The sequence below is a fragment of the Caretta caretta genome, chromosome 14 (genome assembly GCF_965140235.1).
Source record: "Caretta caretta isolate rCarCar2 chromosome 14, rCarCar1.hap1, whole genome shotgun sequence".
Taxonomy (NCBI): Eukaryota; Metazoa; Chordata; order Testudines; family Cheloniidae; genus Caretta; species Caretta caretta.
This window is the reverse complement of record NC_134219.1, coordinates 13,559,279-13,579,332: the sequence shown is the minus strand read 5'-3', so window position 1 is coordinate 13,579,332 and position 20,054 is coordinate 13,559,279. Positions and strand designations below refer to the sequence as shown.

At 48.1% G+C, this 20,054-nt stretch overlaps 1 protein-coding gene across 13 annotated transcripts in view; it reads left to right on the top strand.

The window, feature by feature from the left end:
- The window catches only part of CACNA1G (calcium voltage-gated channel subunit alpha1 G), a 285,359-nt gene that overhangs the window by 118,207 nt on the left and 147,098 nt on the right, over nucleotides 1–20,054 (top strand). For all 13 annotated transcript variants that reach the window (XM_075119254.1, XM_048817865.2, XM_075119253.1 and 10 more), the window contains exons 2-3: nucleotides 7,743–7,854; nucleotides 8,746–8,879. In XM_075119254.1, the coding sequence (XP_074975355.1) occupies nucleotides 7,743–7,854; nucleotides 8,746–8,879 (246 nt within the window). The remainder of the gene's footprint in view (nucleotides 1–7,742; nucleotides 7,855–8,745; nucleotides 8,880–20,054) is intronic.

The following is a 20,054-nucleotide window of genomic DNA, read 5'->3' as shown; positions in this document are numbered from 1 at the left end:
CTTTGTCTGGGTCTCATTTCCCCATATGTAGAAGTGCCCAATCTCACTGGGGTGTTGTGAGAATAAACACATTAAAGAGTGAGGTGCTCAGATACTGTAACAATGGAGCCATCTGTGTATCTTGGCTGGCTAGGACCTTGCGATAACGCCATTAACTGCTGTGTGTTTATTCCAGATTCTCACCCAGGTAAGTGAGAGGAGACACGGGCCTGTTATGAGTGTGACGGCTTGTGTTGGGGCAGATGAAGGCAGGATATTTGAGATTCAGGCCCCTGGATCTGAGCCCACCTAGCTGGAGCAGTATGTCTGAGTCAGCATCAGGAAGCCGCAAACTGGGCTCCTTCACTTGGGAGAAGATTAAGGACTTAGTAGTGGGCTGCAGTCATGAGTTGATTTGGTGGGGGACCTGAGGAAGTTTAGCCCTCCTGGGGATTGAGTTGGGAGGAAGGATCTGCCTGCGGGAAGTGGGTGCTGGCTATACCTTTAATGTACTGGTGCCCTGGGCCTGACACCTGAGATTCAATGTGTGTCTGTCTGTGTTTTGAAAGTGGGCATGTATGAGCCAGGAGCGGCTCAGAGTTGTCCCACCTCCTAATCAGTCTTCACTGAGTTCAAATACTTCCTATAAATGACACCCATGCCCAGGAGTTTTCTGAGATAACAGCATTTCATCCCTGCTGTGGAGCCCTGGAAAAGACTTGAATCCCAGCACTAGCTGGATAGACCGCCTGTCAGCTTTCCCTTCTGTGCAACACTCTGCGTAACTTCTGTAATCCCCCGTGACCTGCTTAGCAACCTCACAATGGGCTCAGCTCAGCGGAGCGCTCAGACAGGGATTCCATCCTTGCATCAGGCGTGAAAACAAAAAAAGCAAGTAAGCCACCCTGACAAAAGACACATTTATTCCCTCATGGACAGATGAGCGATTGCTTGGGAGGAGCCCTTGCAAATCCATGGGGGGTGGGGTTTAAAAGGGAAAAGGTATCCCTTTTTTTTCAACCCCCTCCCCCACTACTACAAAATTTTAAAAGAAAATGTGCTGGGAGAAAATGAATGCAAAGAATATTCCCCACTCTCCACCCTTCTTGGGACAGTAAGATAACCCTTTCGCTGCCTTGTCTCTCAGCAGCTGTCAATATCTGAACACAGCCTTCCATGTTCCCACATCAGCAGGGGGAACGGGGAAAGGAGGAGCTGGATTGGTCAGGGGAAAGCTCCCTGGGTTTTTTAATTATTTATTTTCACATTCCAAATATAAGCTGCATTCCGAATATGTGCCAGGCTTGTGAACTTCAATCCAGTTGACAGGAATTGAAAATAAGGGACAAAATAAAGCTCTCTTGCCCACCTGTTGCCACCTCCTTCAGCTCCTGGCCTTTGCACATCCCTGTTGGGTGGAGTCACGTGCCTTGCTTTGCAAGTCCCTCGGTGTGACTCTACAGCAGCCCTGTGTTCACGGAACTCCAGTTACTACCGTGTAACCTTCCCTTGGGAGCAGCCCCCTGGTGGGCCTTTGGCCCAACTCACGGAATGCACATTCAGCGGTGGTACCTGCCTGCTGTGCCTTGAGAAGGTGAGAATTGTCCTTGCTCTGGAGCACTTGCTGCCACCCTCCTCCATCACAGGCTCAGGGCTGGCCTTGTCTTTCCTTGGCCCAAACCTTTCTGATTCTCACTTTCTGGGGACTTACGCTGGCATGAGAGGTGGTGGTGGGGAGGACACGCGCTGCCAAGTTCTTTAGTTGTAGGTTCTTTAAACACTTGTTGGTCTTGGTGCTTTAGCACTTTTACTGGAGAAGGAAAGGACAGCAATGCTTGGTGTCCTGCTATCCTCACTTCTGTCTTCCTGCAGTCCGCAGCCACTTGGCCTGTTGCATTGGATGCTCAGTGGGTAATGACAACGAGCTTTCACGTGGCTTTGAGAAGGCAGCATCTCAGCTCCCCAGGTGTGGCTGTTCCAGTCCAGGCTATTTTACGTGAATAACCTGAGCTTATGGAGTGGATACCACTGGCCAGATATTGATACACTGCTTGAGGTGCTGGCTTCCGTAGGGGGCATGGGGCTTTTCTTCCCCTCTGCTTTCCTTTTGGTTTCCACCAATATAATTCCTTCGCTGTGCTGTGATTCTTCGACTAAACAGATTTTACGTTTTAATCAGATTTACATGTCAAATCCCCACGTGTTCCCCACTCAGGAATCCGTCCCTGTGCGTGACACTCACGATGGGAAGGCAGCTTGGGTAAAGTGCTTTGACATGACACAGCAAGGGGAGTAGTTGTGTATGGTGAAAATTTGGTAGCTCTGCTTGTGACCTTGCCATGGTCTTAATAGGAGGACCCAGCCGGCTGTTATGCAGGCAGGAGGGGCCCAGCTCTATATGGCTTGGTCATCAGAGAGAGGTTTGAGCTCTTAGTTTAACCTACGTAGCAGGCTTCCTTGCAGAACCTATAGCTTTAAGCAGCCCCCTTGGGGTGGTACTAAAAAGTAACACACTGATTTAGACCCCACCGCCATAGACTGACTGGGACTATGTAGCAAGCCATAACTGTAACCAACATGTTGGCTAAAGCTACAGTCCTGTAGTCACTGTTCATTACCCCTGTGATGTGAGAGAGGATCCAAATAGTTTTCCAGGGAGTGTACAGTTAGTATACACAAATATCATTCCTTGAAGAATTGCCTGCATTAGTCAATGTCGCTGTGTTGTCTACCTTCCTACTGGAAGGGGAATTCCAGGCAGTGAGGTCCAGTTGCTGAGCCCATGCCCAGTCCCTCCATTGTAATATAAGGGATTAAATGAAGGCTAGATTCTGGTTTCCTTAGTCACATTGAATAACTTCTTATTCCATGAGTAGCTCCACTGACTTACTGGGATTTCTCATGGAGAAAAGTGCTACTCAGGGAGAGTAAGGGGATTGGAATCTGGTCCCAAATACTTTGCTTATGGTGTGATAAGTTGCGCAAGGCTTACATTAAGTATGAGACCTAATAACACTAGATACCTCTCCACGCTCTGGGGGGGACTGTAAGCAGTGCAGGCAGCTTCCAGCTGTAGTTACCTGTACTGCATTACTCCCGTGATATCTCTCTGGAGGTGCACAGTTCCCATACTGGCCAGGCCAAGTTCCATCTGTGTTGCAGCACCGACAAGCTTTTTTAATACTGCTTGGTCTGTGGTGTCTGCTGCTATTCTGCCCTGAGGCTTCCCCCTCTCTGTCCATTTTGAAGCCATCACAATTTTCCACACTCTGTTGTTGTTTATCAGCTGAGGAAGAGGAAATCTGCAGGGTGTAGGAAGCGGCTGGCAAATTCAGGCTGGACAGAGAAAAGGGGAAATATTCTTGGTAACTCATTGGTATTTGTATTGCAGCAGTGTCCACTGAACTCGGGGCGCTGTTGTGCAAGGTGCTGCCCATAGACCTAATAAGAGACAGTCCCTGTCCCAAAGTGCTTACAATGTAAATACACAAAGTAGTAATGTCCCATTTTGCAGATGGGGGAGCCGAGGCACAGAGATTAAATAATGTTCCCAAGGTCAGACAGGAAGTCTGTGGCAGAGCCAGGAATTGAAGCCAGATCTCCTGAGTCCCCTGTCCAGTGCCTTAACTACCCAGCTGTCCATCCTCTGGTATCTTTAGGGGAGGTCATGTGACAAGGCCATTGTTTTCCCTCCTACCCCACCCACAATGGTATTGTGGGGATAGTGAGTGCCCTTCCTCCTTCACACTGCAGCAAGGAGCCACACTCGCTGCTGCTGCCAGGCATCTACAATAGACACACACCCCACTGGCCCTGGCAAGTGGGCATTAGGGAACCCTGGGGCTCCAACCTCTGCGGAAGAAACAACCTGGAAATGGCACAAAGCAGGAGAGGGCACATGCTGCAGCAATCACCTCTCTGCATGAAAGGAGCCTTTGTGCTCTGCCAGCCGGGGAACCAGGTGATACCATGTACATGCGCCAAGGAACTTCTAGCAAAAGCAGCACCACCTTCTACCTCCCAATTTCCACTGACAATAGACAGCGCGAGGAGAATTACACCTGCCTTTGGCATTTTCCATGGTCCCGGAAGAATTTACAAGACACAGGGCCTGCTCATGGAAGCTTTCGTCTGTCTGCTCTTATATCACTAAGAAGGTTAATTCTAAGTGCTCTTGGTTCGGCGCTGAATATTTTGCACAGCTCTTGTCTGACACACGCATTCTGTTGCTGATCTGGGATCTTAAACAGTCTTTTTTTTATTCTTTATTTTCTTTAAGGCTTTGCAGTTCATCACTGGCAGAGTTGTGGAAGTCACTGGCTCCACAGATGGATGCTGGCCAACCCAATCAAATACAGGGAACATCCTCTGCCATCTCTCAGAGTTCTGCCTCTCCTTTGCTAGGCCGTGTATGCGTGCCCCCATCGGACTATATTTGGGATAAATATTCCAGGCTGTAACTGCAACCTGACAGTTGGAATTTCTGTTTCAATACCATGTAAACACTTTTTCAGAATAAAAGATCCAGCTAAACAAATCCTGACTCCTCTGCATGTGATTAAACAGGAATCTATGTAGGAAAGTCCACAAGAGAGGAATGCCCCAAGGTCCCTGGCCCAGCACTTACTGAGACACCTGTCAGGTCGGCTTCATCTCTAACCTTTTAAGGTGAATAACAATATAGTATGGGCTCCCAAACTTCGTCCAGTTCGGGCTGCGTTGGAAGTGTTTTGAGTTCCCAAAGGCCAGGCTTCCATTGTATAAAACGGAGTGGATGGAAGCCGCTGTCGTCTTTGAGACTACTGCAATGTATCATCTTGATCTGATTGAGTGGATCAAGTAGCAGAGTGCGTGCTGGGATCTGTCGTCTCCATGGATTATGTCTCTGGGTCTGAAATGAGGGCGGCCCCTGGTTGCATTGATGAGCTTTTTCCTCTGCTGCTCCATAGGTAGGACCTGTAGAAAGCTACATCATTGTACAGTAGCATCCTGATTATTCTAATGTCAGATAATCAGAGGAAACCCAGATGTAGCTGAGGAGAGGAGCGGTCTAACCAGATGGTGTCTCCCAAGTCAAGCTGCCTGACCACAACAGAAGAGCTACTTTAGGCATAAGCAACAAAGCCTATCACAGTCATCCCTGGGACCTTCAGCACCAAAAAGTCTGACCTCTTACTCCTTCAGCTAAAGGAGCATCTCCTTCAGCTGTCTGTGGGTAGCAGGCTTTATTCTTGTTGGAGCCAGCCACTAGAGGGAGACAGGATTGAATGGGCTCAGCCTGGGTATTACATGCAAGGGCTTCTGCACAGAAATCTGTGCTTCGTTAGTTTTTCTTCCCCTAGCTTCTCTCCCCCTCTCTTTGGCTGGCCTTTTGGGCATCTTCTCTGTCTGTCTTCCTCTTCAGCTGACTGCCCAGCAGCCTTTGGGGCACATGTCCCACTGCTGCTCCACTGTTTCACTTAACTGGGGTTTGGCTTACAGAGTTTTTACTGCTCATGGAAAAGCTCTCTGTGGCCAAGCCTGTGTTCTATAGCTCTGCTGTCCGCTCAGCCTGCGCCGAAGCTGTTTAGTCACTTCAGAGCCATGCTGGGACCCCAGTGGTAAACACTGCAAAGATCCTGCAGATTGCGTGACCAGAGAGATTGAAGTGTTCTCCGACTGGTTTATGAATGTTATAATTCTTGACATCTGATTTGTGTCCATTTATTCTTTTACGTAGAGACTGTCCAGTTTGACCAATGTACATGGCAGAGGGGCATTGCTGGCACATGATGGCATATATCACATTGGTGGATGTGCAGGTCTCTCTGGTCACGCAATCACAGACATGAAGGTCGCTATCTTAAAACAAAAAAACTTCAAATCCAGACTCCAGCGAGAAACTGCTGAATTGGAATTCATTTGCAAATTGGATACTATTAATTTAGGCTTAAATAGAGACTGGGAGTGGCTAAGTCATTATGCAAGGTAGCCTGTTTCCTCTTGTTTTTTCCTACCCCCCCCCCCCCAGATGTTCTGGTTTAACTTGGATTTAAACCTGAAGAGTGGTCAGTTTAGATGAGCTATTACCAGCAGGAGAGTGAGTTTGTGTGTGTATGGGGGGGGGGGGGGGGGGGGATGTGAGAAAACCTTGATCTATGCAGGAAATAGCCCGACTTGATTATGTAAAGAGTTGTCACTTTGGATGGGCTAGCACCAGCAGGAGAGTGAATTTGTGTGGGGGGGTGGAGGGTGAGAAAACCTGGATTTGTGCTGGAAATGGCCCACCTGTTGATCACTTTAGATAAGCTATTACCAGCAGGACAGTGGGGTGGGAGGAGGTATTGTTTCATATTCTCTGTGTGTATATAAAGTCTGCTGCAGTTTCCACGGTAAACATCTGATGAAGTGAGCTGTAGCTCACGAAAGCTCATGCTCAAATAAATTGGTTAGTCTCTAAGGTGCCACAAGTACTCCTTTTCTTTTAACATCTTTATGTCCACAGTAGCCTTGAAATCACTGGAAATGTCCACTAGAGGGACACAGAGAAATTCCTTTTGCTCAATACCAGGTTTGAAACTTCCTTATGTGGCTTTGTTACTGCTCCAGTTGGCCTGTCCTAGAAAGTAACAGCTTTCAAAATCTCTCCCAATGCAGCTCAGATATTTAAAACTCTTCTAAAATGTGGCCATCTGGGGGGTGGACTTGGTTGACTCCCACTCTCCTTCTAGGCAGTTGGTTTATGTTCCAGCCAGTGCTGATTTGGACTAGGAATGGAAAGTGCAATCCCTTACTTACTCCAGTGTCTCTCTATAAAATGCTAGGAATGGAAACTGATTGTGCCCAGATACCATTTTGGTACTTGCATAACAAAATGATGGCAAATTTTCCCATGGTAGCTTTGGTGGGATATGGCTAGCATGGAAGACGCTATACAAAATAAAGTTGCATGGTATTAGATTGTGTGTCGATATGACGGACTACAAAATTAAAGGCAAATTACCTAAACTTTTATAAAAACATGAAGTATAGGATTCCTGTAAAAAGCTAGGTAGGAATCTAGGCTACAATTCAGCAAGTGCTCAAATATGTGCCTTACCTTACATGTGGTAATAATCCCATTGACTTCAGTGGGGACTATTCAGATGCTTTAAATTTGGCACTTGCTTATGTACCGTGCTGGCTCAGGGCCCTGGGGAAGAAGGTTGAAAGAAGGCATATTTAAAAAAAGATTTTTCAGAGCTCTAATGTCCAAGGAAAAACCCACGTTGCCAACTGTGACTTCAAAATAACTGAAGAACTCACCCTCCATAGAATCTATGCCAGGTTTCACATGAGACCCAATGCCTGTTAGAACAGAACCTTGAGGAATTTTGGGGAGTTCTGCAGGGACTCCCAGCCAGTGCTGATGTGTTCAGTAGCACTGAGAGGTTTTTCCTTGATGGTGATGCTCTCATGAGAAGTCCTTAGTCTAATTTGAATAGTCTCTCCCCAGCCAGAAGTTTGTGTCATGCAGAAGTAATTGTACCAGCTGGTCAGTTCTAGTGGAGATTGCAGTCAGGAAGGGAATGGCCATCTTTAAGGGGACCAGGCTTGGGGAGTCTGACAAAAAAAGGCCTGCTTGTAATAAGTCTGGTCAATCTGCTATTCCTTCCTTCCTCATTACCTTGGTGCTCTGCCTTCCTTCTATCCATGAGCAAACATCATGTGTCTAGTTCTAGTGGAACCTTCCCAGCTTGTGTCTTAAAAGGGCTGTTGATTTCCTTAACGGACCTCCCGTGCACCTGGTTCGAAAGGCTCAGCATGCTGGTGATTCTCCTCAACTGTGTGACACTGGGCATGTTCCACCCCTGTGAAGACATGGCCTGTGATTCTCCACGCTGCAGGATTCTCCAGGTATGGGCATATATTCACCTTACTGATCTTACCCCACTGGAGGGGTGCAGCAGGTGGCTCACAAAGCCCCCCTGATTGTTAGCTCTCACAAGTATCCACGGGACTCCAAAAGGTGACTCCCTGTTTTCGCCTCCAAAACCAGACACAGAGAAAACTAGCATGATCACAACTACGTCAGTATTTGCTCCCACCCGCATGCCTTGGGGAGGTTGAGTTCTTCCCTTCACTGGGGTTTTCAGCCACCAGGGCCCAGCCATTGATTTAACTGCACCAAGACACACTCAGTGGTGACAGGCAGAGCCCCTATAAGCCAGCGCAATGTAGCCCAGTTTGAAACTAGTTGGGTTTTGTTTTTGAACAGTCAGGTTTGCCGTGCAGACAGAGTCTTAAATCTCTCTGATCCTCTCCCACAAAAGTTGGTTCCTTCCTAGTCGAGTAGGGTGGAGGCACGTTGCAGGGGAAAACGCACTGCTGCTCTGTGATCTGTGTCTGCTTGGTGATATGAATTCTCAGTGCTGTTAATCAGGGCCTGATCCAACCCCATTCAGATCAGTGAAGAGGCTCATTGACTCCAATGGCCTCTGGATCAGGCCTTTTATATCTTTCACCAGCACTAACTTTAGCATGATTTTTAAAGTACCAATTGCGGGAAGTTGCTGGAGAAAATGTATTGAACTATGTCTGGGTTATCGTCCTCTACAGCTAAAATAGCATCCCTCCCTGGGTCTACAGTGCACTGGTTCTTCCGTCACCGGTCAGGGGATTGACCTCTGACATAACAATGTAATCGTGTGCTGTGTTCTCTCACCATCGGTTACACTCCCTTCACTTGCCACTCTGCGGGGGGCAAGTGTTTTTCTTCTGACCTCCTGCTGTTGCTTTGTTTTCTAGAGCTTTGATGACTTCATCTTTGCCTTCTTTGCTGTGGAGATGATAGTCAAGATGATTGCACTAGGGATTTTCGGGAAGAAGTGCTACCTGGGAGATACTTGGAATCGCCTGGATTTTTTCATTGTCATAGCTGGGTAAGTCAGGAGAACGCCAGGGCGTGGGAGGTTTGTGGTTCTAGGTGTAGCCCTCGGTGGTGGTTGGCAGCACTGTTTTATTAGCATAGCTCTGAGGAAAAGGAAAGTGCTGGTCCCCACTGGATAGCGAGAGGACCCTGCTAACTCTAACCATGTTCCCGCATGACTGTAGTTATCAACTTCTCTTCCCAGCGGGGCAAGCACCCTAGCCTGGCGGTAGAAGAGGAGACTGCTGGGAAATTTATTTTCTGCAGTGGATCGTAGAAGATGCTACATTTTCTGCCTGTATTTCCAAGTGCCTGCTATCCCCCTATGCTGCATCCGCCTGCTCGGGAAGGATAGCAGCCTTCCCTGGCAGCACTGAGTTTACAGACAACAGCAACAAAAAGAGTGAGTGGGGGGAATGTTACAAAAACGGTTTTCCTTTGTTCTCCGCCAGCCCGTGTGCTTTCCATACTGTAAGATCTCTCGCTCAGCAGCTCCAGGCAGTCTCAGCTGGCACTCGTCTGAACTATTTTTCTGGCTCCAGAAATATTGGTAGTTTGTGTCATGCAGATTGCCCAAATGGATGAGGTTTCAGCAGCTCATTTCAAGCGAGGAGCTGGTTCCAAGTGAAATATTTCAGTGAAGTGTGCGTGATTGCCCGTTGTTGTTGTTGTTGAGGGAAAGCGACCAAGTTTTGCCTTTCATGAGTGTTTGCCTTTCACAGGCACCTGGTTTAAATTAAAAGCTCTTCTAGCACCCGAGAATCTCCTGGCTGTGGCTGGAAATCCACAAGAAAAATTCCTGGCTCACAGCCAAAGAGTTGAGTTGCCTTGACACATTAAGAGCTCAGAGGCCCTTGCTTCACCTCCCTACTCATGCGGAGAGCCCAAGGACCTCTGGGAATCAGGCTATTTTTTTCCTTGTGTATATCACTGGAATTTCCTGGAATGGATTGGTGGATCCTAGAAATAAACCACAACTGCGTCATTTCCCAGGTTGGGCAGTCAGCAGCAAGCTTGTGGGCTACTGGGAGGTGGTTGCATGTTTGTTCAGTTGGCTTACAGCGTATGGTGCATCTCTGCATGCTTAGCCTGCTGGCAGCACAAGCCTGCACATGTGAGGGCAGGATGCTGGCAACAGCAAGGGGACGCTCCGTGGAAATGAGAAGGTGGTAAACCCAAAGGTGACAAAAGGAAATGTTTTTTTTTGGTGTAATTAGACTGTGGAACTCACTGCCACATGATGCAGTGGAAGGCAAAAACTTTGCGGGATTTCAGCAGGGATTGGATACAGTTATGAGAACAAAGACTATCCAGTGTGACAATACTTAATGCAAGCAAGCATTTTAGAAGAGACATTAACCCTCATGCATCAGGGTTTTAGCTAGTCTCTATCTACTAGAGGTCAGGTCATTTCTTGCACTTTCCTCTGAAGCACCCAATGCTGGCCACTGTCGCTGGCCACAGAGACAGGATTCTAGACCAGACTGACCATGGTGCTGATCCACTCTGGCAATTTCTATGTTTATAAAAAAAAAAAAAAAAGCAAAGGTGTGGCTGGATTATAACTCATTCCCCCACTTTAGTTGAGTTTACAGTCTAGGTAGGCCCTTATGAGTATGGATTCTCAGCACAAAGCTGCCCTAAAACCATGTTAGCCACCAACGAAGGAGCTGGAGCCCTGCCCTGTTATAAAGGGGAGGGGGCTGCTGGCAGAAAGTTCCCTGTAAGGTTTGCTTCCCCCCAGAACATTCTTCCCCCCAACCCAGCATCTGAAATGCCCAAATTTGTTGCCCATCCCAGCAGACAGCCAGGCCTCTCTCTGAGCAGCATTTGGCAGAGGCCCAAGGCAGCTGCAAGAGGGGTTTCTGGCTGGTGGGAAGGCACAGGAAGAGTTGTAGTCACCTGGCTAATGTTGGAATGAGTGTGCTAGGTGGGAGGTGTCCCAGGCAGCTTTATGCTTTGTAACCCTCATGTTACTGTGTTTTCAACTGTATATTGGGGTGCCCGGAGTTTTGGAAGTGGCCTGCTTTTGGGAAGGAGGGGAGTGTCTTGTAGACTGGAATTGAAAGAAATAGATGGCTGGCTGTATGTTTGTCACAGAAGAGATGGTGGAAGGAGTTCAGCTGTAGAACTACAGTATGTACCCACGCCACCCTGGAGTGTCCAACTGCGTCGTCGTAACCACGAGAGCAAAGCTCATGGGCTAGGGGAGGCCCTGGGGACCCTGAGGAGGGAGTACGGTGTGGAGCGTAGTCTTACTCACGGGTTTCCTGGACCGGTTTGTTTTGATTCATTTCAAGGCTTCCCCAGAAAAAACATGGTCTTTGTCATAGAATCATAGAATAACAGAGTTGGAAGGGACCCCTGGAGGCCATCTAGTCCAACCCCTGCCCAGGGCAGGACCAATCCCAACTAAATCATCCCAGCCAGGGCTTTGTCAAGCCTGACCTTAAAAACTTCTGAGGAAGGGGATTCCACCACCTCCCTAGGTAACGCATTCCAGTGTTTCACCACCCTCCTAGTGAAAAAGTTTTTCCTAATATCCAACCTAAACCTCCCCCACTGCAACTTGAGACCATTACTCCTTGTCCTGTCATCTGCTATCACTGAGAATAGTCTAGATCCATCCTCTTTGGATCCACCTTTCAGGTAGTTAAAAGCAGCTATCAAATCCCCCCTCATTCTTCTCTTCCGTAGACTAAACAATCCCAGTTCCCTCAGCCTCTCCTCATAACTCATGTGTTCCAGTCCCCTAGTCATTTTTGTTGCCCTTCGCTGGGCTCTCTCCAATTTTTCCTCATCCTTCTTGTAGTGTGGGGCCCAAAACTGGACACAGTACTCCAGATGAGGCCTCACCAATGTCGAATAGAGGGGAACGATCACATCCCTTGATCTGCTAGCAATGCCCCTACTTATACACCCCAAAATGCCATTGGCCTTCTTGGCAACAAGGGCACACTGTCGACTCATATTCAGCTTCTCGTCCACTGTCACCCCTAGGTCCTTCTCTGCAGAACTGCTGCCTAGCCATTCGGTCCCTAGTCTGTAGCGGTGCATTGGATTCTTCCGTCCTAAGTGCAGGACTCTGCACTTGTCCTTGTTGAACCTCATCAGATTTCTTTTGGCCCAATCCTCCAATTTGTCTAGGTCCCTCTGTATCCTATCCCTACCCTCCAGCGTATCTATCACTCCTCCCAGTTTACTGTCATCTGCAAACTTGCTGAGGGTGCAATCCACACCATCCTCCAGATCATTAATGAAGATATTGAACAAAACCGGCCCCAGGACCGACCCTTGGGACACTCCACTAGATACCGGCTGCCAACTAGACATGGAGCCATTGATCACTACCCGTTGAGCCTGACAATCTAGCCAACTTTCTACCCACCTTGTAGTGCATCCATCCAGCCCATACTTCTTTAACTTGCTGGCAAGAATACTGTGGGAGACAGTGTCAAAAGCTTTGCTAAAGTCAAGGAACACCACGTCCACTGCTTTCCCTTCATCCACAGAACCAGTTATCTCATCATAGAAGGCAATTAGATTAGTTAGGCATGACTTTCCCTTGGTGAATCCATGCTGACTGTTTCTGATCACTTTCCTCTCGTCTAAGTGCTTCAGAATTGATTCCTTGAGGACATGCTCCATGATTTTTCTGGGGACTGAGGTGAGGCTGACTGGCCTGTAGTTCCCAGGATCCTCCTTCTTCCCTTTTTTAAAGATGGGCACTACATTAGCCTTTTTCCAATCTTCTGGGACTTCCCCCGATCACCATGAGTTTTCAAAGATAATGGCCAATGGCTCTGCAATCACATCCGCCAATTCCTTTAGCACTCTCAGATGCAGTGCATCCGGCCCCATGGACTTGTGTACGTCCAGTTTTTCTAAATAGTCCCGAACCACTTCTTCTTCACAGAGGGCTGACCACCTCCTCCCCATGCTGTGCTGCCCAGTGCAGTAGTCTGGGAGCTGACCTTGTTCGTGAGGACAGAGGCAAAAAAAGCATTGAGTACATTAGCTTTTTCCACATCCTCTGTCACTAGGTTGCCTCCCTCATTTAGTAAGGGGCCCACACTTTCCTTGGCTTTCTTCTTATTGCCAACATACCTGAAGAAACCCTTCTTGTTACTCTTAACATCCCTCGCTAGCTGCAACTCCAGGTGTGATTTAGCCTTCCTGATTCCATTCCTACATGCCCGAGCAATATTTATATACTTATCCCTGGTCATTTGTCCAATCTTCCACTTCTTGTAAGCCTCTTTTTTGTGTTTAAGATCAGCAAGGATTTCACTGTTAAGCCAAGCTGATCGCCTGCCATATTTACTATTCTTTCTACACATCGGGATGGTTTGTCCCTGTAACCTCAATAAGGATTCTTTAAAATACAGCCAGCTCTCCTGGACTCCTTTCCCCCTCATGTTATTCTCCAAGGGGATCCTGCCCATCAGTTCCCTGAGGGAGTCAAAGTCTGCTTTTCTGAAGTCCAGGGTCCGTATTCTGCTGCTTTCCTTTCTTCCTTGTGTCAGGATCCTGAACTCAACCATCTCATGGTCACTGCCTCCCAGGTTCCCATCCACTTTTGCTTCCCCTACTAATTCTTCCTGGTTTGTGAGCAGCAGGTCAAGAAGAGCTCCGCCCCTCATTGGGTCCTCCAGCACTTGCACCAGGAAATTGTCCCCTACATTTTCCAAAAACTTCCTGGATTGTCTGTGCACCACTGTATTGCTCTCCCAGCAGGTATCAGGATGATTGAAGTCGCCCATGAGAACCAGGGTGTGTGATCTAGTAGCTTCTGTGACTTGCTGGAAGAAAGCCTCGTCCACCTCATCCCCCTGGTCCGGTGGTCTATAGCAGACTCCCACCACGACATCACCCTTGTTGCTCAGGCTTCTAAACTTAATCCAGAGACTCTCAGGTTTTTCTGCAGTTTCATACTTGAGCTCTGAGCAGTCATACTGCTCCCTTACATACAGTGCAACTCCCCCACCTTTTCTGGCCTCCCTGTCCTTCCTGAACAGTTTATACCCATCCATGACAGTCATGCGAGTTATCCCACCAAGTCTCCGTTATTCCAATTACATCATAATTCCCTGACTTTGCCAGCACCTCCAGTTCTCCCTGCTTGTTTCCCAGGCTTTGTGCATTTGTATATAGGCACTTGAGATAACCCACTGATCGCCCCTTGTTCTCAGTATGAAGCAGGAACCCTCCCCTCTCACACGCTCCTGCTCATGCTTCCTCCCGGTATCCCGCTTCCCCACTTACCTCAGGGCTTTGGTCTCCTTCCCCCGGTGAACCTAGTTTAAAGCCCTCCTCACTAGGTTAGCCGGCCTGCTCGCGAAGATGCTCTTCCCTCTCTTTGTTAAGTGGAGCCCGTCTCTGCCTAGCACTCCTCCTTCTTGGAACACCATCCCATGGTCGAAGAATCCAAAGCCTTCTCTCCGACACCACCTGCGTAGCCATTCATTGACTTCCACGATTCGACGATCCCTACCCCGGCCTTTTCCTTCCATGGGGAGGATGGACGAGAACACCACTTGCGCCTCATACTCCTTTATCCTCCTTCCCAGAGCCACGTAGTCTGCAGTGATCCACTCAAGGTTATTCTTGGCAGTATCATTGGTGCCCACGTGGAAAAGCAGGAAGGGGTAGCGGTCCGAGGGCTTGATGAGTCTCGGCAGACACTCCGTCACATCGCGAATCTTAGCCCCTGGCAAGCAGCAGACTTCTCTGTTTTCCCGGTCAGGGAGGCAGACAGATGACTCAGTCTCCCTGAGGAGAGAGTCCCCGACCACCACCACCCGCCTCCGTCTCTTGGGAGTGGTGGTCATGGAACCCCCAACCTTAGGACAGTGCATCTCATGCCTTCCAACTGGTGGAGTCTCCTTCTGCTCCCTTCCCCCAGACGTATCATCTGGGCCACTTCCCGCAATGGTACCTGTGGAGAGAACATGAAAACGGTTATTTACCTGTGTCCGCGTGGCTGGTACAGGGACGTTCCCCCTTCTTCTTCTGGAGGTCACATGCTGCCAGATTTCTTCACCGTCGTCCTGTCCGCACTGCGCAGCCTGCTCTGAATCTTCAGAACCGTGTGCCCGTAGAAGCCTATCCTGACGTCTGTCCAGGAAATCCTCAGTTTCTCGTATGCAACGCAGGGTCGACACCTGTCGCTCCAGACCTTGAACCTTCTCTTCCAATATGGAGACCAGCTGGCACTTTGTACACACACAGTCACTTCTGTCCTCTGGAAGAAAGTCAAACATGGCACATCCAGTGCAGGTCACAACAGTTGAACACTCCCCATCCATATTACCTTCCTACTATGAGCTTCCTCAGGAGATGCAGTAATTACTCAGAGAAGTCGTTAGGGTGTAAGCCTCAGTGGGCTCACTCCAGGCGAACTCCCAGGCAAACTCCTGCTGTTTGCTGATCTGCTGTCCCCCGCCGCTCAGCTGGTTCGCGGAGCACCGGCTTTTTTAAACAGCCAGGCTCACCTGAAACAAAACACTCCCAACTCCCGCCCTTTTCAGCCAACCAATCAAGCACTCGCTCAAACTTTCAAGCTGCCCTCACTACAAACACTACAAATGAAATCATGAGTCAGATTGTGCCCTCGTTTACACCTCCCTAAAGGTCCTATGGGTGTAAAGGGGGGCACAATCTGGCGCTTTATAGAAAAGCCCCACTTCTCCCCTCCTGCCTGTTTCCTTTTTTGAAAGATACTGTTACTTAGGAAAATCATAGGAGGAAAGTGTGGTGGGTGTTTGCCAACAAACTGTGCACACCTCTAGTCTGTGCTAAAGCATTCTTCTTCTTCGTGTTACCATGTCCTGTTTTTAGCGTAAGTCCTACAAGACTAGGGCTTGAAGTCAATGGCCATTAACTTGAATGGACTTTGGCTCAGGCCTGTTGGTGACTTTTGTTGTGGTTTTTTCTTTTTACTGGGATTGTTTGTTTGGGGTGTTGTAGTTGAGGGAACAGGGGGTTAGGGATAGTATGGCGTAATTGCAAATAAAACTGGAGATGCAGAATTTTGAAGACACTCCCCACCAGACAATACTTGTAATGGTTAAATTCTGAGAATACACCATCTGACAGTGTCTCCTTTAAGGGTCTAGCTGAATTGAACCAACAGAGCAGGGAATTCAGGAAGACAAGGCAGCCATCATGTACCACTCTGAGATCCTGCTAATATCTCCTAATAGCAGAAGGTTCTGTGACCGCCCAGGCTGGAATAGCCAGGTGGTACTGATGTGTCAAGGATGAAATGGCAGCCATTTAACTCTCTTCTTCCTAGTCTTAATTTGACCTCAGCCTTTATATTTTGAATAACATTCTGTTTTCCCAAAAAGAAAAGGATTACTTGTGGCACCTTAGAGACTAACCAATTTATTTGAGCATGAGCTTTCGTGAGCTACAGCTCATTTCATCAGATGTTTACCGTGGAAACTGCAGCAGACTTTATTCTGTTTTCCTACTTTTAGTGATAGAAGAATACTCTTTAAAAGGGAAATAGAGTGGCCAACCAAACCTTGCCTGGGAACCCAATGTAATGAGCACAGGTCTGTTAAGGCTCTGCCATTGCCCCAGGGTGGAACAGTAAAAATGTTTTGAGCACAGTGCAGTTGAATGGAGAATGCACAGGACTAGGAGTCAGGAGTCCTGGGTTCCATTTCCAGCTTGGCTACGACCCTGCTGGGTGACTATGGCTATGCAGAAGCACTACCCATTCCTCTGTCTCTTTGGACTGTAAGCTCTTTGGGGCTTGGGACTGCCTCTTAGGTGTTTGTAAAGGGTCACATTGTGTTAGGTACTTATCTCAGTGCAGACCTTCAGGCACGAATATAATCCTAATAATCATGAGGTAGCGGTTCCAATTTTTTAAGCTGAGTACACAAATCACCGGCCCAACTTTTGTGTTTGGGCCCTCAGATTGCATTGGGATACCCAAATACCCCTTTCCCTTGAGTGCAACCATAAGAAAACCCTATTTCTTTCTCCTTCTCCTAGGCACACAAATAGGTGCCTTATACATTCCCGCTTTGTACAGTTCCCAGAACGTTATCACTCACTCACGCGCACACTCTCACACACACACACACATCTGTTCCAGAGGATCTGCAGGCTCACAATTTGACCAGCTGCCAGGCCTCCTGCCAGGTCAACTTTGCCTCTTGCTGAATGATTTCTCTTTTTCTGTATGTTCATGAACTGTTCCCATCTGGGCCCTGTCAAAAGCAATTGGGCTGACAAAGGATCAAACTAACTTTAAATACAAAGCAGAATATCTGCTTCCCAAGGAGGTTGGGCTTCTCCTCTGTTTATTACTCATGGTCATTCCCCTCCACTTCTTTAGCACTCATTCTTTTCTACGGGAGCTTGTCCTACCACTCCTAAAAGTGTTTTCCTCTCCTCAATACAGTATCACTCCCTAAAACCCTCCCTCACCTGTACCTTATAGAACACCTTGGGGTGTGGACAATTGAACGCAGTAGAGGGGAATGGTATTAGCACGTGGCAGATGACAAGGCAGGGGCTAGTACATCATTTTCTTTGGTATGTAATTGGGCCCAGAATTGGGTGAGGACTATATTTAAATAAAATGCCTAAATTCAAAATGACTCCCCTGAGTGAATAGCTCAACTATATAGGGTCCGATTCCTGAACACAGCCAGGGATGGTTCTTTCCCACGTGGGACAAATTAGGGAAATGAACACCCAGGCTGTAGCATTAACTGCAGAATATGGAAGCAATGAAAGACCTTCACTTTAAGCTTGGTTATCTTGCAGCTTTTGGCTTCCCTTGTGGCTGCTGACAGAGTAGCTGCTTTTGATGAACTCTGAACCTGAACCTCTGCCAAACACTGCCATGCATGGCATGTGGAGGACTTCAGGATAGTGATGTCCTTAAAGCACATCATGTGGTGCTCACAACCAGGAAGTCTTTATAAGAGCTGGCATTGGACCTGACATGCAAAATTCCAGTCTAGGCCTGGGACGCTGGTGCTCAGTGGGCGTTGGACTCTAACTCCCTTAGACCCCTTTCAAACCCAGCCATGGTTCCCTAGCTGGCTTCTGTAGCACGTTCATTAACCTCTAATGTGCCTTATCCACTAAAGTGGGCAAAGGCCCACACTCTCCTGGTACAAATGGTGGACTTTGTTTCCTCCAGCATTTTGGTTGGCAGGGGGCTGGGAGACACATGGAACCCGTAAAATCCCCGTAAAATCCCCGGTATCAAGTGGTGTGCCCCAAGGGTCGGTCCTGGGGCCGGTTTTGTTCAATATCTTCATAAATGATCTGGAGGATGGTGTGGATTGCACTCTCAGCAAATTTGCGGATGATACTAAACTGGGAGGAGTGGTAGATGCGCTGGAGGGGAGGGATAGGATACAGAAGGACCTAGACAAATTGGAGGATTGGGCCAAAAGAAATCTGATGAGGTTCAATAAGGATAAGTGCAGGGTCCTGCACTTAGGACGGAAGAACCCAATGCACAGCTACAGACTAGGGACCGAATGGCTAGGCAGCAGTTCTGCGGAAAAGGACCTAGGGGTGACAGTGGACGAGAAGCTGGATATGAGTCAGCAGTGTGCCCTTGTTGCCAAGAAGGCCAATGGCATTTTGGGATGTATAAGTAGGGGCATAGCGAGCAGATCGAGGGACGTGATCGTTCCCCTCTATTCGACATTGGTGAGGCCTCATCTGGAGTACTGTGTCCAGTTTTGGGCCCCACACTTCAAGAAGGATGTGGATAAATTGGAGAGAGTCCAGCGAAGGGCAACAAAAATGATTAGGGGTCTGGAACATATGAGTTATGAGGAGAGGCTGAGGGAGCTGGGATTGTTTAGCCTGCAGAAGAGAAGAATGAGGGGGGATTTGATAGCTGTTTTCAACTACCTGAAAGGGGGTTCCAAAGAGGATGGCTCTAGACTGTTCTCAATGGTTTCAGATGACAGAACGAGGAGTAATGGTCTCAAGTTACAGTGGGGGAGGTTTAGATTGGATATTAGGAAAAACTTTTTCACTATGAGGGTGGTGAAACACTGGAATGCGTTACCTAGGGAGGTGGTAGAATCTCCTTCCTTAGAGGTTTTTAAGGTCAGGCTTGACAAAGCCCTGGCTGGGATGATTTAACTGGGAATTGGTCCTGCTTTGAGCAGGGGGTTGGACTAGATGACCTTCCGGGGTCCCTTCCAACCCTTATATTCTATGATTCTATGATTCTATGAAGCGCAATGCAGCTGATGAAGATTCGATTTGTGCGAAGCATCTTTCTGGGTTTGCTGATCTTCCTTCAGGAGCCAAGAAAAGGCAGGTAAAAGGCAGTGGCGATGGATGAAAAGTGTATGTGGTCGTTTCCCTAAGAAGGAGCAAGTTGTGAGAGAAATAGCTGAGGGTGAGAACTGGAGATGAGAAGAGCTGAGCTCAGGTACAGGGTTTTGTGCTGCTATGATGATCCAAACCAAATTCTATAAATAATGTGATAAAGAATCTGACTGTGGATTTTGGTTGAAAGACTTTGACCCCCTCCCACCTGTTTGCTGATGACCATGTGTGAGTAATCCTAGGCAAGTAACAACTTCCATCCCCTTCCATCCCAAATAGCTTCTGCACCAAGACTCATGTTCTTAGTGAGCTACAGGCAATCTAACTATTTTTAGTCCAGTTTTCTCATCCTGTCCCTCCCCGTGCGCACACACACCCCTTATTGTTCTTGTGCACGATTTTTTGGTATTCATGGTTTTAAGTGAACTCTCTTTTCTCAAATCAGAATGTTTGTTGCAATTCCGTGTCACAAGAAATCCTCTCTGCCTCGCCAGCAGCCCCCTCCTCTCAGTCCACTGTTTTCTGAATCCCTTGGGGGGAAGCAGATCTAGTTTAACCTGGGGCTTTATGAGCTGAAAGAAAAACAGGAGCTAACACCCTGAGGAGACCTAGCAGGCTCGTTCCTGACATGTCAGCTGCAACCGTTCTCAAACGTAGCCGGGTATCTCCTCGTTGCCTTCAATCAAAACCCTTGCACCCTTTCCCAAAGTGCCTGGCAAGAGCGAATGCAGTGATGGGGGCTGGTGCTGGCTGGTAGCTTTGGAAGCTTTATTACAATGCTGGGAGCAACAGGGCAGGCTTCTGTAACCCACAGGTGAGCTGCAGTACAAGTTCCACTCTGTGCCAATGCACAGAGGAT